The 25,273-nt window shown below is 37.1% G+C and overlaps 1 protein-coding gene across 8 annotated transcripts in view; it reads left to right on the plus strand.

Moving 5' to 3' along the window:
- The window catches only part of OSBPL6 (oxysterol binding protein like 6), a 96,601-nt gene that overhangs the window by 49,923 nt on the left and 21,405 nt on the right, over positions 1-25,273 (plus strand). For 3 of the 8 annotated variants that reach the window (XM_063162203.1, XM_063162202.1, XM_063162201.1), the window contains exons 3-14: positions 2,385-2,480; positions 5,358-5,480; positions 7,775-7,828; positions 8,558-8,671; positions 8,788-8,952; positions 9,469-9,601; positions 10,041-10,144; positions 10,989-11,081; positions 15,795-15,869; positions 20,044-20,209; positions 21,168-21,298; positions 23,332-23,439. In XM_063162203.1, the coding sequence (XP_063018273.1) occupies positions 2,385-2,480; positions 5,358-5,480; positions 7,775-7,828; positions 8,558-8,671; positions 8,788-8,952; positions 9,469-9,601; positions 10,041-10,144; positions 10,989-11,081; positions 15,795-15,869; positions 20,044-20,209; positions 21,168-21,298; positions 23,332-23,439 (1,362 nt within the window). The remainder of the gene's footprint in view (positions 1-2,384; positions 2,481-5,357; positions 5,481-7,774; positions 7,829-8,557; positions 8,672-8,787; positions 8,953-9,468; positions 9,602-10,040; positions 10,145-10,988; positions 11,082-15,794; positions 15,870-20,043; positions 20,210-21,167; positions 21,299-23,331; positions 23,440-25,273) is intronic. The other 5 variants (XM_063162206.1, XM_063162204.1, XM_063162205.1 and 2 more) reach the window with 5 other exon arrangements.

Raw genomic sequence — 25,273 nt, forward strand, 5'->3', positions numbered from 1 at the left:
ATTTACTTGATTCTAAGTAACTAAACTCTTGCACTGTAAAATTAGCTGCTTTTCAAAATGTGAAGCAATTGTGTGATTTCTAGCAGTAATTTTGCAGAAAAATAACATGTGTTAATGGAAAATATTTTGCACCAAGTCTGGTCTCAGTATTGTGCTACAGACTTGTCACAAATCTAAAGAAATAATCTTGTATCAGTGTTATTGTGGTCATGAGTAAAGAGAATTGAAAAGCAAACATCTATAGACAACAAGCCAACACTCCTGAAAGAGAGGAATGTAAAAAAGGCAATTTTACTTAAAAGGTGTTAATTTTCTAATTTTCAAACAAATAATTGAATAAGTCAGCATTCATTAAAGTGCTGCTGGCTAATAATGTTTTTCTCAACTGAAGTGGAACTGTAGTGACTGAAGGCTAATTAAAAAAAAAAAAAGGCACAAAACCTTCCTGACTTAAAATTATGTAATTTAAAATGTCACTGGAAGTCTGGCAAGCTAAGGGCTGTTGGGCTACTCCTCTCTAAATATTGTACAAAATGAAATTGCAGTTATGTAACAACGAACTGCACCAGCTGAGAGAACATGAGACCTTCAGAACATCTGTGTTGGGCATTGCTCCATCTCAGGATGGATGGATTCCTGCCTGCCAGACAAAGCTGGCAAGAATGTTGGGAATCATCCTGATTATGCTAATCAAGAGACATTTTAATCTTCTTTGGAGGAGCAGATTTAGGTTCTTCTGTATATCGTTAAAATGTCATACTGTGTACAAAAGTAGCATTTCCTTTATTTGGTGAGAAAGTTTATCATTAGGAACTTTGTGGTTTTCAGCTCAAATTAGTTTATTAAATTATTTGATATGTAACATAGACACTTGTGCTACACATATACACATTTTTTTGTCATCTGATTAGTAAAATACACTGGACTTAATGAGTAGGTTGAACTTCTTTTGATAAATCAGAAGTATTTAAAACAAAAATGACAAAGCTTTTTGCTGGTTGGCCCTGGAGTAACGTAATACTGCTGCTTTTCCACATTTCCACATTCTTCACTGTAAAATTTAATTTTAAAAAGTAACTGAAAATAAATGCTGATTATTGTTGCATGGTGGTAGGGATGCTTATCAATCTCCACTGAAAACAGAGACACTCCCCATGTTTAATATTCTCATTCACAGTTGCAACTTGAAAGAGAACAATGAAGGTCTGTGTGTTGCTCTGCAGCAAGATTTGTTCTCTGTTATATCTATGCATTTAAATGAATAGCTGTGTTTAATTTTGTTTGGTTATGGTCCTTTCTGTACTTAATAATTTATGTAAACAATAATATTTGCACTGCCATTTGCATGTACCTTTATATTTCCTGATTGTTTCTGCTGCTGCTGGTACCTGGGTAATCTCCTCTGCAGTCAATGTAAAGAAGCTTAATTGTGAACAAAACTTAATTGGCATTTTTAGCTGAGAAAAACATATGCTTCTCAGAGGGTAATTGCAAGTTTGTCATTGTGCTGTTTGTCCTGGAAATGAAGTAGTTTTATTTTATGCCAAAGAGATACTAATGACATGTTGTGGTAGAATTCTTACCAAATAGTAAGATGGGATGTAGCAAAATTTCACCAGAGAATGAAATGCTGATCTGTGCCTGTGGATTGTGGTAATTTTCTCTTGTACCACAAATGCTTTTTCTTTTAGAAAGCAGGGGTTTTTGGAAAATGGAAAGACATGCTTCCATTTTCTGGAAAATGGAAAGACACGTTTAGATGTGTTTTAAGAATAGCAATCTTTTCAGGACTAGTTGTGACATTGTGTATTTCATTTTTATTACAATGCTTTGAAGATATAAAATTTTATAGGACTGTGATATGTAAAAGCAGCTGCAGTGGTTTAAGATCCCAGTGTTCCATGAATGCTCAGCATCAAGGCCATCAGCTGAGACACGGTAACTGATCTTGTTAATACCTGTAATCTATTCAAAAGCATTTGTGTAGTGTGTTTCTTTTTCTCAGCTGAGAAGCCAATAACAAAATGCTGAGGTGTGATAATGAATATTTTAGAGGCAGTAATATCTTATATGAAGTGAATGTAGGGCAGTGCTGACTGCAGCGTATGTGCACTCAGTGTCTTGTATATTAACAGAAAACGTGAGAGGCCTTGTTAGGAGCACTTTGAATCTCTGTAGAGGTAAGAACTGCATTACTCATCTTTCCTGGCTATTTTTAGTTCACCATCATTTCTAGGTTAAACAGAGTAATTAATTAAAAATCCAGTAATAAAGAAAGAGAAGTATATTGCCTCTGCAGGCAGGCCATTTGTGCATGTAAACCATGGATAGGTGGTTGTTTTGTATGTTTTGAGCCATGATTTTGTCTTTAATTATTTTTTTAGAGTGTTCATATTTTGGAGCGAAAGGCTTCTTCAGGAAGCACAGACCCTTCTTTAAGCAAGCAGTTCCTTGAAAGTGATCATCTCTCTCTATCCAAGGTAAGCAAAAGCCTGGGATGGAGTCTGGGCACTGAGTTTCCCTCTAGAGTTACAAATAGTTTGACTAACACTTCAGGTGTTTTGTGTCCAGTGTTTTGTATGCCACTACCATTTGAGTATACTGGGAGTCTGCCCTGGAGCTTATTGTTCTATAACTGAGGTGTAAGAAGAGCCAGTAATCTAGAGTAGATGTTATATTAACAAAATTAAGGATTGCTTTGTTTTTCTGGTTGCTTTTTTTTTTCACATGGATGGCCCCAGGGACAAATTCTACTTTCTCAGAAAATGGGGCTAGAAGGGACCTTGGTGATCCTTGTGGGACCCCTTCAAGTCAGGATATGATATGATTGCATGACTTTGAGAAATTTTCCAGTTCAATATCCTCTTACTATGGTAGAGCAAATAATATCCAAATCTAAAAATGCTGCCAATAAATATTAGTTTAAAAATATGTCCTAATAACATCCCTTGTGTGTAGTTCGAAATTTAAAAGCTCTTGCTGAGATTTTCTTTCCTGAGGCAGAGTAAAGGATGCAACTGCAGGGGTGACATCGCCCTCGTAAAAAGTGAAGCCTTGTATGTGTTGTTTTGAAGCCAGCTTCTTTCTGGGTAAATTGCTCAGTTTTGGAATAAATGATTCCAAACAAGTCTAATTCCACGTAAAGAAAGCTTCATTTTAAGATACTTCAGCTGCAAAAGTAAGATTGTTTCTGAAAAAGGTGAGAGTGCTGTGTTGGAATATTTGGTGGAAAATAAAAATCTGAAACTAAGTATCCGTAAGTTTTGAAACAGACCTGGTAAAACAATTTCAAAAGGAAGTATTCTGTTCATCCAGGGAAAATGAAATAGTTTTATTCATTTTTATTTGAAAAATAAATATTTTGCAGCCAAAACTTGAGAAAGCAGTTGGTGATGGCTCCTTTAATCCCCAAACAAGGGGCATGTGCAGAGGCAGGCACTGAAAGCTGTGATTGTGTTCTCCCAGTTGTGGTGCTTTGCACAGGGCTGTTTCTCATGGAATACCTATGGAATCACTGAAGACCTAAAATACTGCTGCTGTGCTTGAGAACTGGCCTTGGATGAGGACTCTTCAAGTGTATCACTTTCTTTTTTTTTCCATTTTTGTCTCTCCTTCATAATGGCCTTTGTATTGGGCATATCTCAACAGACCAAAACTGTGGGATGAGGCACAGGTAGGATTGTTAGGAGGGTTTTAAGAACAGCTTTTAGCACTGATGCAGCAGGAGACAAGTATCCTCACTGCAGTGAAAAATTACTCATTTTATCCCTCTGTATCTGGTCTTTTGTTTAAATGAATAGCTGTATGAGATTGTGTGATTTCTAGTTGAGATTTAATCAGTACTGATGTTATCTAGTAGATAAAAGACTTATGCCTGCAGCTGATCATCTAAAGGAGAAATCAATATGGTAAAGAATCAGTTGGCAGAGATGCAGAGACTCTCTGCTGGTGTATAACTTGAAGTTTAATTTGTTCCCCTCAAGTGCCAAGTACTTCCATGTAGGGAAAAAGTAATACATATGTGCTTCCTCTAGAGAATGGAAATAAAACATTGAAGCAAAACATGGGGAAGTAAAACAAAGCTGCATTTTGAGTAGGGGATTTACAGACATTGAGATAATTAGTTCATGGTTATTCAGGGGAAACTAAGCTGAATGAAGGTTTCTATTAAAATTTACGGCAGTGTTTATTATTTGGGATAGAGCTTTTCACCTTTCTCAAAATACCAAGACTTTATTCAAAATTATAGTTTTGAAATTTGCTGTTACTTTTGCAACTATATTTTCGTTACAGCAATGTTGATGTTATCAGGGGTGTGTAATTTATTTGGAGGTGTTGTGAAAGACTGACAGCACTTGGCTCTGAGCGGTTTTGTTGGAAATGTGGAGACAATTTTTTTCCCTTTAAATGTTTGATGCTATATGACCTCCTTCCTGTCTTGTTAACTTTTCATAACATTGCTAGGAGTTATGACAGATCAACTGAGAAAATGCAAGTTTACAGCTTTGTAAGGTATAATTAGTAAACCACAGTCTGAGGAATCTGGCAGTAAGAAATTTTTAAACGGGTGCAGAATTGTTTTAATTACAATAATAGCAAGAGGATAGAAATACATTCTAAAAGAAAATATGACTCCAACATTTTCTCTTTAAAAACATTGTTCTTTACCTGTTCACTGTGTTACATTGTAAATCTGGCTTGAGCTGCACCAGTCACCATGCAAAACAAGTGGTATGTACCAGAAATATGCTTTAATTGGCTCCATGAAAGGCATACAACTGATTGTATCTCAAATGATACTGTTCCTCTGTTTTTCTCTAGAGAGAAAATTAGTTAGCTTTCCTATAAATTTCTCATAATGCAGTGAAAATTAATGCAGGGAAAAAAATCTTTTTGCAGATTTCTGAAGGCTCAATTAGCAAGTGAAGCTCTGTCATAAAATGCCTTTGAAGATTATCACTAGCTACAGTCAAAATCAACAATAAAGCAACATCTTCTGCAAGTTTTTCTGATTTGGAGGAAAAACTGGGGCATCCAGAACCAATGTAGCTTGTATTTAAAGATCAGAAAATTTAAATTTATTTATAATTAAGAGATATCACAAAGGGCACTCCTACTATGCATCTTACCTGGTAAGGGTTAGACATCTGAAAATGGTTTGTATTTAGTAGTTTTAAATGTGATACAGCTAGACATAATATAGTGACCATGTAGTTTGGTACCTAAATAGGTTGATTTAAAAGCCTGGCTCCTCCTCTTTGTGTTGCATGGAAGAATTTGTGTCACTCCTAAGTGCAATTTTTTGCAATGTGCGTGCAAAATAAATTAATCAATGTGTCTTCATGCTGCTTCATCAGGAACCTGACAGCTGGGAAATCATAGAGGGTCTGAAAATAGGCCAGACCAATGTCCAGAAGCCAGACAAACATGAAGGTTTCATGCTGAAGAAGAGAAAATGGCCATTAAAAGGTTGGCACAAGGTAAGTGTCCCATAAACCAGTGAGAACATTATTACCTTATTTTATGAGCTGGGATTTTTTTGTCTAGACAAAATTAGGATATCAAATAAATACCCATGATTTTGGTGTATGACTTTTTCTTCCACCTCTATATGGAATTAGTTTGCAGACACAGTTCATGGCTCTCAAATCACAGTCTCTGCTGCCTAAGGTTGTATTCAAAATCCAGAGGGAATTTGTGAATAAAATTGATCTGACCCCCCAAAAATCAGTTTATGAGTTATATAAGAAATTATGGAATAAACTACTGCTCCCACACTTTTAGAATACATTATAATAATGTATTACTATTTGGCAAAATGTCTGTTTTGGTAAGGAACTAATTTTTAGGAGAGCAAAAGAAGTCCAAGTTTCACAGTTCTGTAAAGGCAATCACTACTGATGATCTAGATGAATTTAGAGCAGTTACCTGTGTAGATAATTTTTAATGTGATTAAGAACTTCACATTTTAACATCCTCCTCTACTCTGCCTTACATTTAACCTTGGGAACTATGCTGAACTTATGTTTTGAAACTTTGGGTTTGTTAATAAGTTGTTTGGGTTTTTTTGCAATGCCAGCCTGGGTATCTTGGAGTTTCCGTAATAATACTTTGTGCTGAGAGTCAGTGAGGAACTTCAGAGACAATAATTGCAGCATGTGCTGTGTTAGTGTTCTACTAGCAAAGCCATATACAACATCTCTTGAACACTGATGTCGTATTGTGACAGTCCTTAATGTGCTTTGGTGGCATACCACGTATAATGTGCACAGCTTGGTGAACTTACCATCCTCTGAAGTGCAGTGTGCGTTGGAATGAAATTATGATGAAAGGTAATTTTCTTTTGTGTATGCAGCTCAGAGAGACAGAGCAATATGACATGAATATCATATTCTTGTGAAGGTTTTTAGTGACCATACCTGTGAAAAAATCCCCAAAATGTTCCTGTTGTTTTGACATCTTATTCAAGAAGTTATATCTCCAAATGTGCTGGTTTCAGCTGGGGTAGGGAAAAGCACTGTTTTCCTGCCCTGTGTGGGATATTGCTACCATCTGTTGTGTGATTGACAGAATTTCTAGAACCATCTTTGAGGGAGATTTTCTGCTGTCCAGCTACTGACCCTGCTCGTACTGTTAAATTAGTAGGTTTACCTGAGGAAGCCATTGCTCTTCCTTCCCATGTCATGACAGCTTTGAGAATCAAGCAGAGTATTTTGCTGTGTTCTGGGATTTCAACAGAGATTAATGCTTTAGGTTACACTCTAAAAATATGAGTTATTTGCTATTACTTTACATGTTTTTAAAGTTAGTGGTGATAAACACGAGTTAGCAAGTGTCATTTCAAGTCCAGTTTTCTCCTAGGCTTTATGCTGTGTGCCAAAGTCTGCATTAACTTGACTGCAAAGCAGCTGGAGTGATCTGGTACAGACAAGCCAGGGCAGCTGTAACTGAGGGAGAAATACAGCTTGAATAGGGGATTCTGCTCAGAGCAATAATGGTGCAGCAGTAGAACAAGCATCATCAGGTTAGGCCAGTCCTGGTACCCATGTCAGTGAAGGTGCAGTGGCTCAGCCTGTATCACCAACACCTGAGACATCTGCCCTCCCATCACCTGGGGATGATGCTGGGAATGCTGCAATATTTGTTCTGGCACTCATATCTGGATTAACACTAGACAAGCTGTCTTCAGCACCTTGAGTTACAATCTCATCTGTACTTCACTGAGTACAGGTCTGCCAGAAGGCACAAAGTTTTGCATAAGACCAGGGTCTCTCATATGGGCTTACTTTTGAGATTTAGATCTTGCACTACGACAAACTTCTCCGTTTCTGGATAGGGAAGATAGGTTGCTAATTTGAAATGTGACCAGCTTTTGTGGGAAGAAAAACAGGAACAAAATAAAGAAACAGATACATGTCTCTTGTCCCACAGTCTCTTAGAAAGTTTATTACGTTGCCTGGAAAACTGAAAAAAAAACCCACCTTCATTGTCAAAGTTTGTTAAGATAAGCCTAGAACATAATAAGAATCTAGGTTCCTTTTTTTGTTTAAAAGATCATTGTTGTCAAAAAACAAACAAGAAAGTTATTTAATACTGAGTTAAGTTTAATACTAAGTTAAGTTATTCCAACCAGATTGGGGTTGGAAGGAGAGGATAAATACAGTTCCTTAATTGTTACAGGGTAATCCTTCTCCAGTTGAATTGTTGTACACAGTTTAAATTGCATCTGCTCATTAAGAAAGAATGTTGTTGGATTTTTTTCTTATAATTTCAGAGGTTTTTTGTCCTGGATAATGGAATGCTGAAATATTCAAAGTCACCAATTGATGTAAGTAGAGCTGAAGACTTTAAAACTTCCAATGAAGTTCTGCCTGCTCATACTGACTCTAGGTATATTTATGAAAGTACACACATTAAAGTTGTTGATGGATTTAAAGATAAATGATGTAAGATAAATAACGTATTTAAAGATAAATAATGTTGTTGATGGATTTAAAGATAAATCATTTTGGTAATCTCTTTCAAGAATTCTACCTTTTTTACTTCTGTGGAAATACAAGTAAAATTAATAAAGGTAGTTTCTTGAATAAAGCTACTTGAGAGATTAACCTGACCATATATATTTTTCTTTTCTAATTTTTATGTCAGCCAGAGCTGATTATTCTGAGGCATGGATAGATAGGATAGGATAAAGAATTAATACCAATTATTTATATTTGATGCCAACAACTATCAAGTCATAACAATAGGGTGTCAAGTACTGTCGGATTTTCTCTGCTCCTCACTTACCTGTGCCTGTGCACTGGTGTGAACAACTTAACACACCCAAACTTTGGAGTTGGCTTTGTACCAGCATTTCTTGTGAGGTACTTTTCTCTGACTATAAATATAATAAGTAGTTAAATGATTAGCCTGAGTTCAGCTTTATTTTTTAATATGGCTTTATGCTAAAATATTGTAAAATGGGAAACCATTTCAGTACTAGATAGTTTGCTGTTAAATATATAGAAAAAGTGCATGATACTTTTAAATTTTTGCCCTGATGTTTTTATTTTAGATACAGAAAGGAAAGGTCCATGGGAGCATTGATGTCGGTTTATCAGTCATGTCTATAAAAAAAAAGGCTCGTAGGATAGATCTTGACACAGAAGAACATATCTATCACCTAAAGGTAAAAAGTAAAACTACATTCTGTTTTTCATCCTCAGTAGAAACAAATAAAATTGTAAAAGATTGTGCAGAAAAGGAGTATCTTGGATGCTTTCCTGATGGTAAATTTTTCTCCAGGTGAAATCACAGGATTCGTTTGATGCATGGGTTTCAAAGTTGCGGCACCACCGGCTGTACCGTCAGAACGAGATTGTGAGGTCTCCCAGGGATGCCAGCTTCCACATATTCCCCTCAGCATCTACTACAGAGTCCTCACCAGCTGCCAATGTGTCAGATGGAAAGGTGTGCAGTGTTCTTTGGTTGAAAACTCCTGGCTTGCTCATGGGCAGTTTCAGTGGGCTTTTCTTCTAATGCCAAAAGGACAGGAGCTTCCACTGTGGGAGCCTATGGCGAGAGAAAAGCTGTGAGGGCGTGCAGCTGAAATCAGCTGAAATACTCTCTAGTTTAGCCTTACTTCATTAGAATGGGCTGCTGAAGAGATCTTGCAAAGTATTCACCACCCATACAATTTGCACTAGCCTTTGACATCAGGTATAAATCTGTCTCTCTGCTGATTGTGTTCTCCCTCTTAAACAACAGCATTCCTAACTGTACCTGGCACAGTCCACTTGTGAGGTTCCTAGTTTGATTCTCCAAGATGCTAATCTGAAAAATCTGTGCCTTTGGGAGCTATGGAGACAAACCACAGATTTCACTGAAAATGCAATGCATAATTTGGTTTCTATTCTGAAGTAATATAGCCCTTACACTGACAAAGCCACGCAGCCAAAGTAAATGTAAGCATTTATTATGCTTTAGGTGCAACAAAACAACTTCCCCTGGCAGCCTCCTATACCTTGCAGTAACAGCCTTCCTGTCACCTGCACTACTGGTCAGAGTAAAGTAGCAGCCTGGTTGCAGGACTCTGAAGAGATGGACAGATGTGCAGAAGGTTAGACTTTATCTTTTCATGCCTTGTTCTTTCAGCAAAACCTCTGGTTGATATAAGAAAGAGTCCTGTAAGTAAAATGGTTAAGTAACATCTTTATATGAACATGTAGTAGCTCTTCAGGTAACTGGAAACTTTTACCTCATGGTGAGAACTTTGCTGTCTATATGTTTTGGGATGTTGCTTTTAAATTTATTCTAATAATCTGTGCTATTTTGGTGGATGTCGTTGTTCAGATGTGATCACTTCTTGAGGTCCAGAGTTGTTGCTGACTCCTGTAGAAATAGCAAGTGTCCAACAAAATAAAACTTTTGCTTGGATACCTTACTACAAGGGGTTTGGACACTTAACTTTTATAATGTAATTAAGTGCAAACAATGGATACCATGGTAATAAAATCTGAATTGAAGCACTTAATGTATTTTTACTTTATATCTCTTAGATCTTGCTCATTGTCAGTCTAACCTTGTGGAACTCAGTAAACTTCTCCAAAATTTAGAAATATTACAGAGGACTCAATCAGCACCAAATTTCACAGACATGCAGGTAAATATGATTGAACATAAATCATTACACTGAAGTATTTGTTCTTTCTGTTAAGGGAAATATAGGGGTATTGTCTGTTAACTCAGAATATTTTTCTGAAGTAATAGTGAATCTTGGATGAAATGCTTATCTTATATGTCTGTTTTGATCTTGTGTAATACTGTTTCTGTTTCATGTGTAAACAAGTAATTAAGATGTATTCAGTATTTGAGTTAAATAGGACAAATGAAATGATTAAGTAATTTGCAAAACAAAACTGAGGACTGTTGCAATAGAACACATGTATAAATTGAAGTTATATTTAAGGAGTTTTTGTTGTGTTAAGATAACATTTTAAGTTTTTTAAGGATTGGAGACCCAAAGACCCTCAAAGATGAAGTTGCATGCTCTAGAAAAGGGGGCATAGTACAAAGGTCCCAAGTTTTGGACTGTTTCCCAGTTCAGGGTGAGTTTTCCTTTTACCAGAAAGCAACAGCAGATCCTAAATCTTAAATACTTTCTTCCATTTTCACTGAATCTTCTTGTCTGTACAAATGTCTGAGTAGTACCACAATAGAAATCCATGAGGATTTCAAGATTGTGTCCTAGATATTATGTACTCATGAAAAGAAAGGGCACCAGTAGTTTTGCTGAAGGAGCTAACTGTACCACGTGTTTATGAAAGTGTACAGATAGCTACAGCTGATCCCTGCTCCAATTTCGGGCCTAGCAGCAGCGTTCTTCTCCTTACTTTCTAATTTGTACCTGTCTAATGCTACAATTCTTTACTAACTTGTTGTATTGTCTGTGTTGCTTGTGTCTACTTAATAGCACTTTGTTGCTTTTAACTATTTGTGCAATGTAGGCTAACTGTGTAGATATTTCAAAGAAAGACAAGCGGGTCACGAGACGATGGAGAACAAAAAGTGTCAGCAAAGATGCAAAAATTCAACTTCAGGTACTGAATGCACTATGTTTTACTTTTCAGTGTACTTTAAGATTAAATTCTAAGCATGAATTGATGTATTAGCTGAAAATAGGAAGTCAGTGTTCTGTCTTTCATGTTTCTGATGAAGTAAATTAAATCTCAGTTTGTTGTTCAAAACCTAGAGAAGATAGTGAGAAAAGTACTGATTTTATTTTCATTCATATGAAAACATTGCCATCTAGGGAAAGGAGGGGGATCTGAATATTAGTCAGTTAAGGTATTCAAAACTCAATATACACACACCATATGGGGATACTGCTATTCCAAATCAAAGTTGCAAAGAAGGGCAACTGCCTTCAAGTGAACAAGTGACATCAAGTTAAAAGCAGGATGAAATACTAAACACACCACTAGTCTTTGTCAAGACCTATACTTGGAATATTACCAGTTATAAGTACTTTCACAAGCCTTCTGTCATGGAAAAGGCTAATATGGGAACAAATAAAATAACCAAGAAATAAATTATGTGAAGGAAGAATTTACTCCATCCTTCCCTGGAACTGAAAGCACAGAAAGCATAATGTGCATGTATTGCTGCCTTGTGTTTTGTTGGAAGCACTTGTGTATTCTGAGGTTTGATCCAAAACCTGATCTTTTTTATAATTAAGCAACTAATGATGAGGACTGTTGAACTGACTTTGGGAGCCAACAATCACCACTGTGATGTCTGCTACTGAGTGAATGAATGCCAGCAACTTTTAATCCATTCAAATATCTTGAAATTAGTACAAACTTGGAAAGCTTTTAATATGTCCCCAAAAGGCACATTAAGGAGTTTTCATTTAAGATCAATAATGTTGAGGAAGGAGGAGGTGACAGTTGCATCAGCTTTCTCATTGCAGCTCTTGTAGTTTATTTTTCTTTTAACCTATTATATTTTGATAATCACAGTAGCATTCTAATGAAGAACAATGAAGCATCTGTTGGGATTAAAATGGTTTATTAACAAAGGAATTTTTGTGATTGATGTCATGCAGTTGAAGGATCACAGTTTTTCCCTGGTGCTGAATAACACAGGGAAATTAAAATATCAGTAAAATGCATGCAAGTACTTCGTGCCTGTGAAGTCAGTCAGCACTGCATGTTCTTCTTTCATGCCACAGTAACCTCAGAGAAGTCCTATCCACAGAAGTGATGAAAGCAGTCAATGTATTATTCCCATAAGTAGCACTGGCCAAAGTAGCACTGGCCTGGGCTCCCATCAAACTGCTTTTTGTGCCTTGGCAGGGGTGTGCCTCAGCTCCTGAAAATTTCAAATAAGGTTCCCCTGAGAGAGTTTGTGTGCGTGGCACTGCTCTATATTGGTCTGTCACTTCTGGATTGATAATGAACTCTGCCTAACTTGGGTCAGCATTAATTCCTGCCAAGGTTCATGCTGCAAATATAAAGGTTTTTTGTTATGGCACAGTATTAAGTTATTGTTGTCTGATCTATAAATTAATTTGTAGTGAAACAGAAGCAATAAAATTGTTCTAAATTGTGTAGAAGACAAGAATACTTGAGGGCTCCTGCATTATCTTGCCTAGTTCAATAGTCTCAGTTTATTCTTCCAAGGGCTGTCCTGTCTCCTGAGTGCTACATCTGTGGTCTGTAGGAAGATGGCCTCACTGACTCATTGTGTTATTCCTAATTGGCTTCGGCTGCCACTAAAACATGGATGTCCTCTGATGTCTACAAGCCCTTCAAGCTAACTCCCATTTTGTTCTTCTGTTAGACACTCCTTCTGCTTCTTGGTCTTCCTTATTGCTGATGTTTTCAAGGCTGCTTCAAGTCTTTCTGAGCTGTTTATCAGGATATCCCCTACTGAGAATCATTTTGTCTGATTTGTGATCATTGTTTTCATGATGGTCACACATGATTTGCTATTGAATGGTTGACATTTGGTACTAGTAAGATTTCTGTTGTACTATTACTTTCCTCATACCTCCATACATCATGTTAGTTTTAGGGAATAGTGCTAATTTTAACAAACTATCTTTAAGCTAGTTTCACTGTTAATTCCATTTGCAGTACTTGCACCTATTTTTTTAAGATTGAGTAACTACACCAAAGATGTTGTGATAGTACAATGTTGAGAGAATCCTTCTGGGGAGCATAAAATTAGGGAGCTTTATATAAAGGTGTGTGCTTTGTGAGTGATGGGGAATGAGGATATGATTTCTGCTGGCTTAGTGTCCTCTGCATATGAGGCAAGGAGGGAATTCTCCCGTCCAGGTTTTGGATTGTACTTGCGAACATTCTTTTGTTAATGAGATAGCTTTTGTTGGATTCCTGCTAACACATTCTTGCAGTATGAATGCTAGGTGCTAACACATTCTTGCAGTATGAATGCTAGGTGCATGATGTATGTAAAACATACTTTTTCCTGTAAGTAAAGCTGCTTGATTTGTTTCCTAGACATTAATATTTACCACTGAAATATGCCAGTTTTGTGTGCAGTTGACTTTGACCACACAGCTGATCCCTGTAACTCGACTGGGGTTACTCCCTGAAGTCAAACTGAGCATAGCATGTGTCTATACCTTTGCAGGTTTGGGTGTTTACTGTTGCTAAGTTGTTTGAAATTAACAGCTGAATTTACAGGACCTTACTCAAGAGTAATACATTCATTACTTCTCTTAAGAAAGATTACTTTTATGAAGGAGGTTAATTTTGTTTTTAAAAAGCTTATTTAAAATTTTGTGAAAATGGCCTGCAACAACAGGTTAGTTGATCTGTATTAATTCATTTGACAAATTATACTTTTGTGCAAGAAATGAGTAATGGGTTTTGTTTTGGGGGTTTTTTGTGCTTTTTTGTGGTTTTTTAAAAATTGATAATGATTTCCCTTTGAGTAAAAGGCTAAGTTATCATTCTCATGACAGCTTCAAAGGAAGAAAAAAAAAGACATTACTGCAAAACAATAAAGAATCTGTGATATTTTGGTTTCCCACAAAAGCTCAAAGTTCTAAAGTTCACAACTTCACAGGGGGAATAGTTTAATAGAGAGCTGTGTGTTATGGAGTAATCTGAAAAATCATCTTGCTTTACTGAGGCTTTCAGGTCAGAACTGAAACCAGACCCAGACTAGTTATTACCTTTTCCCTTAAGTATTTCTTTTTATGGCAACTCAGATTATGACCTCACTTTCTGTTGTGTTAAGAAGAGTGTATGGTTCTGCAAAACTGACAATTCCCATTTTAATAATGCATACCTTCATTAATAATCTTATGTACATATAAATTTGTGCATCTCTCTCTCTGTACATAGGTCTGTCGCTACTATTTAAATAAGAATATTCTTCCATACTCTTATTCACAGGATGGAAATATTTTTGTGGAGCACATAAAGCTTTACATTATGCCTGTGAACTGTTCTCTGCTTTAACAGAGTTTGTTCTCAGTATTTTAGAGGTTATGCACATGTCATTTTAATGTGAGAATTGTATAAAATATTGCAACACAAGTCTTGTGCTGTGATCATTAGAAAACTCTTCCAAATGTCAGTGGTACTGCCACTAATATCAGCCAGAGGGTGAAGTGCTTGGCCATTCTCCACTGTAGCAACCCTACTGGGAAGGTTATAGAAAGAAGACAGTTCAGCTAATAATTGAAATACAATATCCTGTCCTAAGCATGGTGTCCATGTATCCAATCTACACAAGACCATCGGGCTTCTTGCAGAAAAAGTAAAAATGTGCATAGATCTAAAAATGATGTAGTGGCTAGAGGATACAGGGGAAGAAAAATGTAAAGGAATTGAGAATTGTTTTCTAAAGGCAGAAAGGTGTATTCCCTAGTCTTCCATAATCTTAAAATGGCGTCAAAATAATGGTATTTTGTTTAAAGATTAAATAGAATTACTTTATGACAGATGTGGAGCTCCTCTGCCGTAGACAGTTGCTTGCTTGACTTCAATGTACTGTGAAAATTTTTCTTGCAAGTAAAATAAATGTAAAATTAAGCAGGATGAGGCCACAGGTTAGACATGCAGAAAAGGAAGCAGTTGTTGAAATACTTACTTTTTATTTGTGCTCCTTTATCTGAGTTTTTGCCTTGGTTTGGAAGTCAAGGCTTCAATAATGTATGGGAAAAGCAGGTGGAACTTTAAAAGTAATTTATGGAGAAAAGGATTCAATAGGCTGAAGGATGGATGTGGAAATGCCAGAGCTATGTACAGGAATGTTTACTTAAGAAAACTCACTAGATAACATAACACACTGAAAAATTTTACCATTCAGCCACATGCATCTTCAGTGACCACAGTTTATGCACTTCCACTATTGCAAAGGGATCTCTTTCAGAATTCATCTTCTAAATGGTCAAGTGGCTCCAAAAGGAGTTTTATTTTTGTTTTATTTTCTGGCATGCTGTAGCATCCATTTTGTTCTTTTATTCCATAATTGCCTTATAACTCTGAATGGCAATACTAGTTGATTTTTTTTTTGTAGCCTTAGTGAGTGCACTGCAGTCCAACTCATCTGGAGATAATTTTAGTGAAGTATCCAGCTTTTTATGTCTCTGGCATGCACAGCTGAAAACACGTGATATGTCCTCAACATGTTTAGGCCATAAGAGTTAACAAAATGGAAACCCACTTAAAGACTCTCCCTCTCCCTTTTCTGATCACCTTTCATCTTCCTGTGTCCCATCACCCCTTCCCTTCTCTTTTTCTACTTCCTTCTTTTCTTGCATTCACTGTCAGGAAGGGCCGGCACCGAAGGGCCAGTTCAGCACAACACGACGCCGGCAGAGACTGGCAGCTGCCGTGGCTACAACAGTGAGTGGATTTAAAAATCAAGGGATAGCTCTAAGGATGGGAAGCTGTGTAACTTGACTGTGTAATAAGCTTATGAAAATGTTCCTTGCACTTTTTGGAGGTGTCCATGCTACCCTCTTTCAGCTGAGTTTCTTAGAAGGGGTCAGGCCCAACACAAATGTGTTCCATAAATGTGGGTCTGAGCTTGTTTACATGGCACATGTCCCTCCTCCTCCTGTATGTAAGTGCAAGTGACAGACTCAGGCCCTGCACGCAATAAGTTTTTGACAGACTATACAAAATGGAAAAAAAAAAAAGATCTAATTCTGTTAAAAGATGTTGTGACAGTTTTAGCAAGACAATAGAGCTAAGGAGATTTGTTGCAAATCTCCATGAAATTATAAAATTTCCTGATATTTTTAGAAGTAGTACGAGGTTAGCCTTTTTGTTTGAGGTACTTTCTGTTTATGTTCCATAATCCCAAAAAGTCATATTACTACCTCAGTGTCTGTATATAGTTTTGCTAATTCTCTAAGTCTTTGTCAGAAAATAGGGAGCTATGAAATCAGCACCAGGTCTGGGAGTTAGTTGTGAGAAGTCCTGTTTGTGAAATTGAATTGCCATCAAGAGGATATCTTCAGCTGCTGCTTTATCAAGAAAGTACTCATTAGGAAGGCCCAGTATAGACACTTGTACTAATCCATCAACAGATAAGTACAACAGCTAGATAGGGAGGACTGTTCAGCCAAAGACTGAAGTGTGCTTTAAATGCAAACTCTTTATCTAGACCGAGCAGTGAATGTCTTCACCAGGCTGAAGTATTCCGACTGTTCCAGGCAGAAGCTAAAATCCCCTAGATCTGACATAGTTTCTGCTTAAGCATAACTATCTTGAGCTTCTGGTACCTGAACCACAAACTCAGTTATTGCTATGCTCTTTTAAAACACATGAGACATATCAGTGTTTATCCAGCTTCAAAATTAACTCATCTAAATTTATTCCTCTGTAATCAGTTGGTGCTGAATGCGTGCTCTGCAATTGATTGCTGTTTTGACTGTGTTGTTCTGTCTGCCTAGCACAGAAATCTGCCTGATTCCCAGTTTACAGGGCTGAGCAGTGTTGGTGGGAGGCTCTAACCAGAAGGCTCAGCAGCGTTAAACAGCCTTGGCAAGAGCTGTACTCCTTACCCAGGGAGTGCTTCAGTAGACAAATGCAGCTGGACTGGGGTTGGAAGGCACTCAGAGAGCAGGGAATGGCTGAGTTGTTACCTGCAGCTCAAGTGAGGACCTGTTGAGGGAGGTTTTGGAGGAGCTGGAAGAAAATGCAAGAGGAAGGAGAACTAGAGGCACCAAAATGACTCTGAGGCTGTTGCAGTGTTCCTGGCCATGGCCTGTTCTTCCTGGCTAGTGCACAAAATGGTTGTTTCTCCCATACAGTGAAGCTGTGTGCATAGACTGAGGGATGCAGAATTATATCAGCTAAATGCACAGCAGGAAGAGGTTTTCCTTACAACCCACTCGGCCAGGAACAGTCTGTTCCTAACTGAGCCCGTAATTCCGATGAAGGTGATGGATGAGTGGGTGCAACGCCCCTGGTGCAAAGCAGGAAGTTGGGACAAGGTTCATCTGAGGTTATGTCTAGAAGTGTCTCTATGGAGAAAACTAGAGCGATGGATCAAGAAGCTAAATATTTTTTCAAAAACCTTCAAGACAACAACAATAAAAAACGACCAAAAAGCGAATGGGTAGTAAAGTCAGGATCAAGTCACCATTAATACAGAGAGAAAGCACAGCCATGAAAGGAGAAAAGGGGAAGAGAATTATATTGGCAGTGTTTCCTGGACTGTTGCCTATTCAAGAGAATGAAAATGGCTGTTTAATGTGGTTTTATTTTCATCTGTTATGGAAAGTAGCTTGGAAACGTTTCTAAAAAATGCTTACAAGGAGAGTTCATGTCAATCAGCAGTTCAGTATTTTTGGTTCTTGAATTTAAAACAGTCAGCAAGGCTACCTGTTTCTGCCATGTGAATGTGTATTTCTTGCAAGTAGTGTGACATATTTGTAGAACATGTAAATTCCGTTTCTAGGGCATAATTGAAAATAGTAATTTTTCAATAAACATCATTGCAGAAACCTTTCTTTTCAGCCTGGCCAGCTGAGGTTTGAGGTAGAAATGGTGGATCTAAAGCAGATCTCTTCAGCTTGGTTCATCAGTGACTAAAGAGCACCCTGCATGTGTGGGCAATGTGCCTGCAGCTCTGCCAGTCCCTGTGGGTCTGGGGAACCTCCCCCATCACCACAGGCTGGTGGGGCTGGGGGGACTCTCCCTCAAGCTCTGGCATGGCAGCTGGTGTCAGCTTCTTTCCTGCCTCCTGGATGTTCCGGAGGGTTGGATGTGTTCTCCATACACGCAGGTACCGTGTAGGTGCCTACTCTGCCCACCTGAAGCAGTTGAAGCTTTGTGATGCTCCCAGTCAAAGTTCTGGAAACATGCTCTCCCATTTAGGGAAAGGAAAATTTTTGGGAAAAAAATTTGAAATTAACCTACATTTAGCCATAGTAGTCCATTTATCTGATGTTGCTGGGCTCTGAAGAAGATAAAGGGTTACATATCCAGTATGAATAGAAGGAATTTATTTTACATCTTCGGTTAAAAATTCTTCTTGATATGAGGATAAAAAAATATCTAGTAAAAAAATATGTACTTTGTTGATATAGCTGGAAATCAAAATAGATGAGAGCAGGAATAAAGCTTATATTAGATAGGTGCCATAGGGTTATTGTTTAATGTACTATATGTATCTGGAAACTGAGAAAGAGCAGAGTGGAAAACATATTTCACAGAGTACACTCATGAGTGGAATGATTAATGGATCCAACAGGATTTTGAGGGTTTCATTGAAGAATCAGAACCTAAACCTAAAATGTGTACTGATGTCAGTTTTTACAGGAAGGGATTGATAAAACTGTTTCCTGATCTAATCAAATAACAAAGTACCAAGTTCAACCACTGATGACAGTGGTTCTAGAACTCATCTGTTGATACTAATTCTTAGTAATATGACTTTTTAAGTTATCTTCTGCTCTTTATCATGCCTTGGAAGAAACATTTTATATTTTTGCCCCATTTTTCGTATTTGAATAATTACATTGGGCTGCAGTGTGAAATTCTTGCTTAACGCATTGGATCAATCTAATGAAATTAATTCGATTTAATGTACTAACCAGTGCTTGATACATTAAACGGTGGTTAATGACAAAATGTAGTTCTGCATGTCTTTCTGTTGCTTTACAGTTGAAATTTGTGTTCTTGGCCTGATTTTCACATGAATGCATGTAAATGGTAACATTAAAGTAAAATATGCAATACTCTTGCACATGCATCACTTACATAGCAGTAGTAGCCATACAGTGCCTAAGTAGCATACAGGTAACTGCTTAGTACATGATACATGTATATATAACTTAGAAAGTCTTGCATGTACTTTTTTTTTTTATTACTGTACCTGAAAAGTAAAGGAGAAAGGGAAAGATAAACTAAATTCTTTGCTCCATCTAACTAAGCTGTATCTCTCTGCATTTATTTATGGTCCATGTATTTTAAATGCATATCAGGCGAAGTTTTGATTTTATTTTGTTGTCATTGTTTATTTGTTTAGTTAAAAAAAATAGACTGTATGCTTCTTCCCTCTTCATAATTGCCAGTACAGTGAGTTTCAACTGAAAATTTACAAGCAGTTTTGAAAAACTTCAGTGGTGTATCTGATAATATTATATCCTATTTCTGGATCTGTGGAGGAACTTACATACTTCAAATGTTGGTATTGCAACAATAGACTCATCTACAATTACTCTCAAATGTCCAAATATAAAGGACATGTCTCATGGCTCAGTTTTCCAGTAATCTTCTAAGCATTAGGAAATCATCCATTTTTTGTAAACATTAGAATTTAAATTCATTAGCTGTTAGTTGTGTGTTTAGGCCTTCTTTTTTCTATCTCAGTGAAAAAATTCAAGAGAAATCTGCATCAGCTGTGTTGGGATTTAGGAGAGTGAGAAGTTACAAGTTCACTCTTGCCATATTCTTCACATTGTGAACTAAGTATTTTCAGAAAAAAAAAAATTTGTTTTGCTTCAAAAGAGTCAAAAGTTTGGTTACAGCTTATACAACAATTCTTCTCTGTTTCTCACTGTAGGTCCCTTTCAGTGCTACGATGTCGCCCGTTCGATTGCATTCATCCAACCCCAACCTCTGTGCAGACATTGAGTTTCAGGCTCCCCCAAGCCATGTGGCAGACCCTCTGGAGTGCTCTACTGAGTACATGAAGCTTCAAGAAGAATTCTGCTTGATGGCACAAAAAGGTAGCTGGAGATGCCAAGCCTTCCCTGTAGTGTGCTTCTCTGTCGTGTTTCTTTATTGCCCTCACTTAGTTGTGGTCAGGGCTTTCATTTGCATTGGATGATGCTGTGTAAGAGTTTTTAGCTGTTCAGGTGGCTTACACAAAGGCAATTTATATTAACCTTCTTATATTTTCCATGCATGTCATAAATGTAGAGAAGGGTAAACTCTGAAATTGTTTTCCAAGTCTTCTGAACTGCTTTCTCCATTCTGTAAATGTGACTGAATTTGCAAACATTTTTTTTCCTCAACAAAATGTATTATTTCTTCCCAAAGATGATTCAGAATGTAACTTCTGCACATAATCCCGTGAAATAATTTTTGTGCAATGTTTTCTATGTCAATGGAATCAATGGGAAAAGAGCTTATTACAGGGATGTTCTTTTGAATTGTGATTTTATTGCCTGTAAGTGAACGGTCCTACAAACTAAAAAATACCATTTTAAGAAGGTTTTCTTATCAGTTTGCTGTTATATAACAAGCATAGAAAAAATGTGAGACTAACATCTTAAAAAATTCTAAACCTGTTTAAAGACCAAGCAATTCTCTTTATTAGTACAATATTCAGTCTAGCTGAACTGATGTTTCTGTTACTCTGAAAAGTACAAATAAAAATCAGAAAGAAAATGAGACACATTGGACACAGTTTTTCCAAATGTGCACCTTTCCATATGTTCAGCACCAAGAATATGCTCAGATGAGATATGTGTGAGCATACAGTACGCACATTGCAATCGCAAGCTGTAAGTGTTTGTACTTAATTTGGCATGGATTACTTGAAGTTCAGGCCCTTGTTTCAAATGTCCATTACTGTGGGATGGAAGTCTCACTTTGTGTTTATTGCTGAAATATTGTAAGAGATGTCAATGTGATTTCTGTAGCCAAGAAAACACCTGTTTTATTTTTTTTCTTTTTGCTTAGTGCATTCTCTTTTGAAGTCTGCGTTTAACAGCATAGCTATAGAGAAGGAGAAGCTTAAACAGATTGTTTCAGAGCAGGATCTTACAGGCCACAATGCTCAAATAGCTCACCTCAGACAGTCCCTTTCTCAGGTATGTTCTTGATTTGATCTCAAGCACATCTATCTTGCCCAGTGCACTATTTCTTTTGTATTTTGGCCATTTCCTTTCACCTCAAAGGAGCCAAGAAAGAGCCAAGAAAAACCCAAGTTCTCAGCCAGAACTATGGCATACTCTGTTATGATGTAAATCTAACCTCACTGCATGTGGAGGTGAAGAATATAATTTGTGTAAGCATATATCTGTTATGGTTTTCCAAAGTAAAGAAAAAGGATTTTTATACAAATGCTAAATGTCTTTCTTGGAGCTGTTCCAGCACAGCCAAGGAAATAGTGCTGTTTTTGTAATTAAGTTTTAAATTTTGACTGTATATTGTCAAGTTTGTTTTATATGTCCGTGTCTCTAAATGCAAAAGGAATCCTGGGTTGCAATATAGTCATGGGTAATTTGGATTTCCAGATACAGACTTCTTAACTCTCCGGCATTTCTCCCACTTAAGCTAAAGGAAAAAATATAATTTGCTTTAGTGGGGGAGAATAAATTAGCAAAAATAAGTCCTCAGGTTGCAAAATAAATAAATTTTTGAAAAATAACAATTTTTCAAAATTCATTGTCAAGGAAGCATGAAAGCATTTGCTGGATTGGTGTGGAGGACTGCATCTGCAAGAAGTATGAGCAGATGTTTAAAGACAAACCTTTCTATAGATACATATCATGTTATGCAGATTGATTTCTGTGCATTGTGATTAAATAGGGTTAGGAGCAAGAGATAAGGGTAGCTATTTCTGGTTATTGACCCAAATTTATCTAAGACCTGTGGATATTCATTAGCAATTTGCATGAAATAGGGAATCATGTTTTCTTCTTGGTCCTGGCCTCCAAGGTTAGTTTGAAAGTCACTGTCACACATTAGTTCACAGCCTCAGTGGAGAGGAAGTGGAAAATAGACTGTGACTGGGTTTGTCCAGTCTCGTGACCAGGGCTGAGCTGTTGAAGAAGCTACTGTCAGGCTGCTGTTAGTCATTACCATCCCTCTCTGAGGGATGGCCACTAGGAACATGCTCAGATCATTTCAGAACAAAGCAAAATTGGGTAATTTAAACTGTTCAGTGACAGATTAAATTTACCTATTTTCCTTTGGTCTTTCTTTGTTTTAGTACATTCATGCAATCTATTCCTCAGTCTGCAGTAGGGGGAGACAGAAGAAGGTTCTTACTCCATTTTAATTATCCTTTTCTACTGAAACAAAACGTCTCTCTGTTCTGCTTTTCTGTAAGCCTCAGTGTTGGGGCTATATTAAAGTTAAGTCAGCCATGTTCTAGATACGTAGCATATTACACCTCTGGATTTCAGAATCTCACCCACTAGTCTTTCCAACCAACAGATAATACATATTTGTGCACCCAAATTTATAATCTAGGTTGGACTTTAAAATAGGAGAAAAGTCAGCAGATAGCAGACACCAGTTGAATTCTGTTGGTATTTGTGATACTGCAGTGGATCATCAGTTTGAAATAAGTACAAGGGTAAACCTGTAAAACTGATCTGGGTGGGTAGAGAATCATGCTAGCAATTATGTTGGTTTTACTGGAAAGGAAGCAATTTCTGTTTGCAGCCTCTCAGTGCTGATAACCTTGACTCAGGAGAGGCTGTGTAGTTGTAAACCCACAGTTGCCTCTTTGGGCATTTTGTGTGTGGTTCCCATGTATTGTTCTGCAGTTTCACTCTTTGTTGCTGCATTCACTCCCCATTTCCATAAAGTACATAACCCACCAGTACACCTGCCAAAGAGCTCTCTGAAAAACTGAGGTGGAATGCCAGTGTTACATTGTGGGAGAACATCTGTCCCCCCCTCTCCTGAAAAACAGTGAAGGCAAAGTAACCAAAGATGAAATCATGTTGGAGAGGATCTCAAAATAGGTATCTCCCTATAAATGAAGGAAAGGAGGTTCTGTGATTTTTTTAGGAAATTACTGGAAAGTAAGTTTTTTTCTTCTTCTTTTTTTTTTCTTTTTTTAAATGCTTACATTTTAATTTTAAATGAAATGTGCAATTTTTATTTTAAGGCTCTCAACCAGAATGCTGAACTAAGGAGTCGCTTGAACAGAATACATTCAGAATCTGTTATTTGTGATCAGGTTGTCAGTGTAAATATTATCCCTAGTCCTGATGAGGTAAGACTTTGGCCTTTAATGGATTTAGAGTACAAACAAACCTTGCTAATTCTCACTAAATAGCTGAAACACACCTGAAAAATTAATGAATTTTTCACATTGGCGAATGTTCAATCATAGAAAAAGTCAGGCTGTATTTCCTTAACTACAATAAAACTTCAGTCTTTTGTTTTCCGTACGTCAGACATGAAAGATCTCAGCTCGGTCTTTTTAGAGGAACAGAGCAGGACTCCAGTTTTGGAATATTAATTGTTGGCTGTGGGAATTAGTGAGGTTTTACTGTATTTGAATGTATCACACAGTAGCTAACCAATTCTGTACCTTAGTTTCTTGCCAAATCAACAGAACAATTAATTATTTAATGACCTGATTTTGCAAGTGTCTAAAGGGCCTCATGTTTAGAATCTTTAGTGGTACTGTTAAAATCAAAAGGTTTAGTCCATGAACCAAGCACTGCACTAATATTTTTGCAACATCTAGTTTTTCTTGTTTTGCTTTCCTTAGTCAACAGATTAACAAGCATTTGTATAAATTACAGTGAGCTTCCCTTGTGACAAATCTGAATTTGTGGACTGTAATATATTACAATTAGTATGGTCACTTTGGCAACCATTCTGCTTGCATTTTACAAAAATGTTTTTGATTTGTCATTTCCACTCTTTTTTTCCTATGCATATGCCATTTCAATTAACATAGTCTTGTCTCCTAGTTATTTCTTCCAACAAGCAAGAAAGGTGAAATTGTTTATTTGCTTTCTGAAAATGTCTAAACAATTTTTCCAAGAATCCAGCATGTTGGAGGCTAGCAACAGAACATAGAAGTGAAGTGTTGCCACAACACAGCAATCTACAGTGAAGTTCTGGGCAATGACCTTCTCTTCTGTTCTGTATTTTTGTTGGTTAGCTGTTCCTTTTTCACTTGTTCATCATTGTCTTGGTAGAAGTAAGCCTGACAGAGGAAGTTTTTCAAAGTGTCCAGATCTCTCATTCACTTATCTTGCTTGTTTTATATATATCTCTATAGTCTTGCAGCACATAGTTAATGCCTGTGTGAGGGTCTTTTTCAGGTAGGAGCATATGTATTTTTCCAAGTCCCCCTAGTTTATGTAAAACCTCAAAATTTTGGTCACTTCCTGTAATGATTACAGTAAAATGAGACTCGGTTTTCATTATGAGTCATCAAGCATCACAATCCGTCTACAATCTTATAAATCCTAATGAAAAAAGAATGGGGTTTGACCTCTTGGCTTGTTTATGCTTTTTTTGGGATGTTTTGTTAGTGCTTTTTGAGGTAGCTGTATGGAATAATTCTGCAGAATTAAGATGTCAACAAAACCATATGCAGGAATTCTGGAATAAGATTAACTGGGATTGTGTTGCAATCTAGAGAGTTAACTGTGTTTAAAAGGGCTTCAGTAGTTTCATCTGCATTATCTCCCAGGGACAACATGCTGTATGAATTAAGGGATTAAGTCCAAGACCTGTTTCCCTCCACAGCAAGAGATCCTGTGGTAAAATGGTACAGGGAGAGCATCTCAATGTTTTTCTTAATGTGATAGCCTGCAGGGTAACATTGAAATCTGGTGTCCCACCCACCCACTCTAGCAGGCAGAGGGTATATTTCACTGTTTAAGCCTGCTGCACTACTGACATCAACATAGCACAATTTTGAATCCTTGACTCTGGTGTTACATTTCTTTATGATAAACCATAGAGAGTTCATTTCTTTTAGTAGTATTGGGTCAGTGTTAATGGCATAATGCAAATGAGATTAGGGGTATAAAAATAGAATAAAAGCCCATAAAAATACATGTTATAGCTATCCTCCTAAATAT

This window comes from Melospiza melodia, chromosome 8 (genome assembly GCF_035770615.1).
Source record: "Melospiza melodia melodia isolate bMelMel2 chromosome 8, bMelMel2.pri, whole genome shotgun sequence".
NCBI lineage: Eukaryota > Metazoa > Chordata > Aves > Passeriformes > Passerellidae > Melospiza > Melospiza melodia.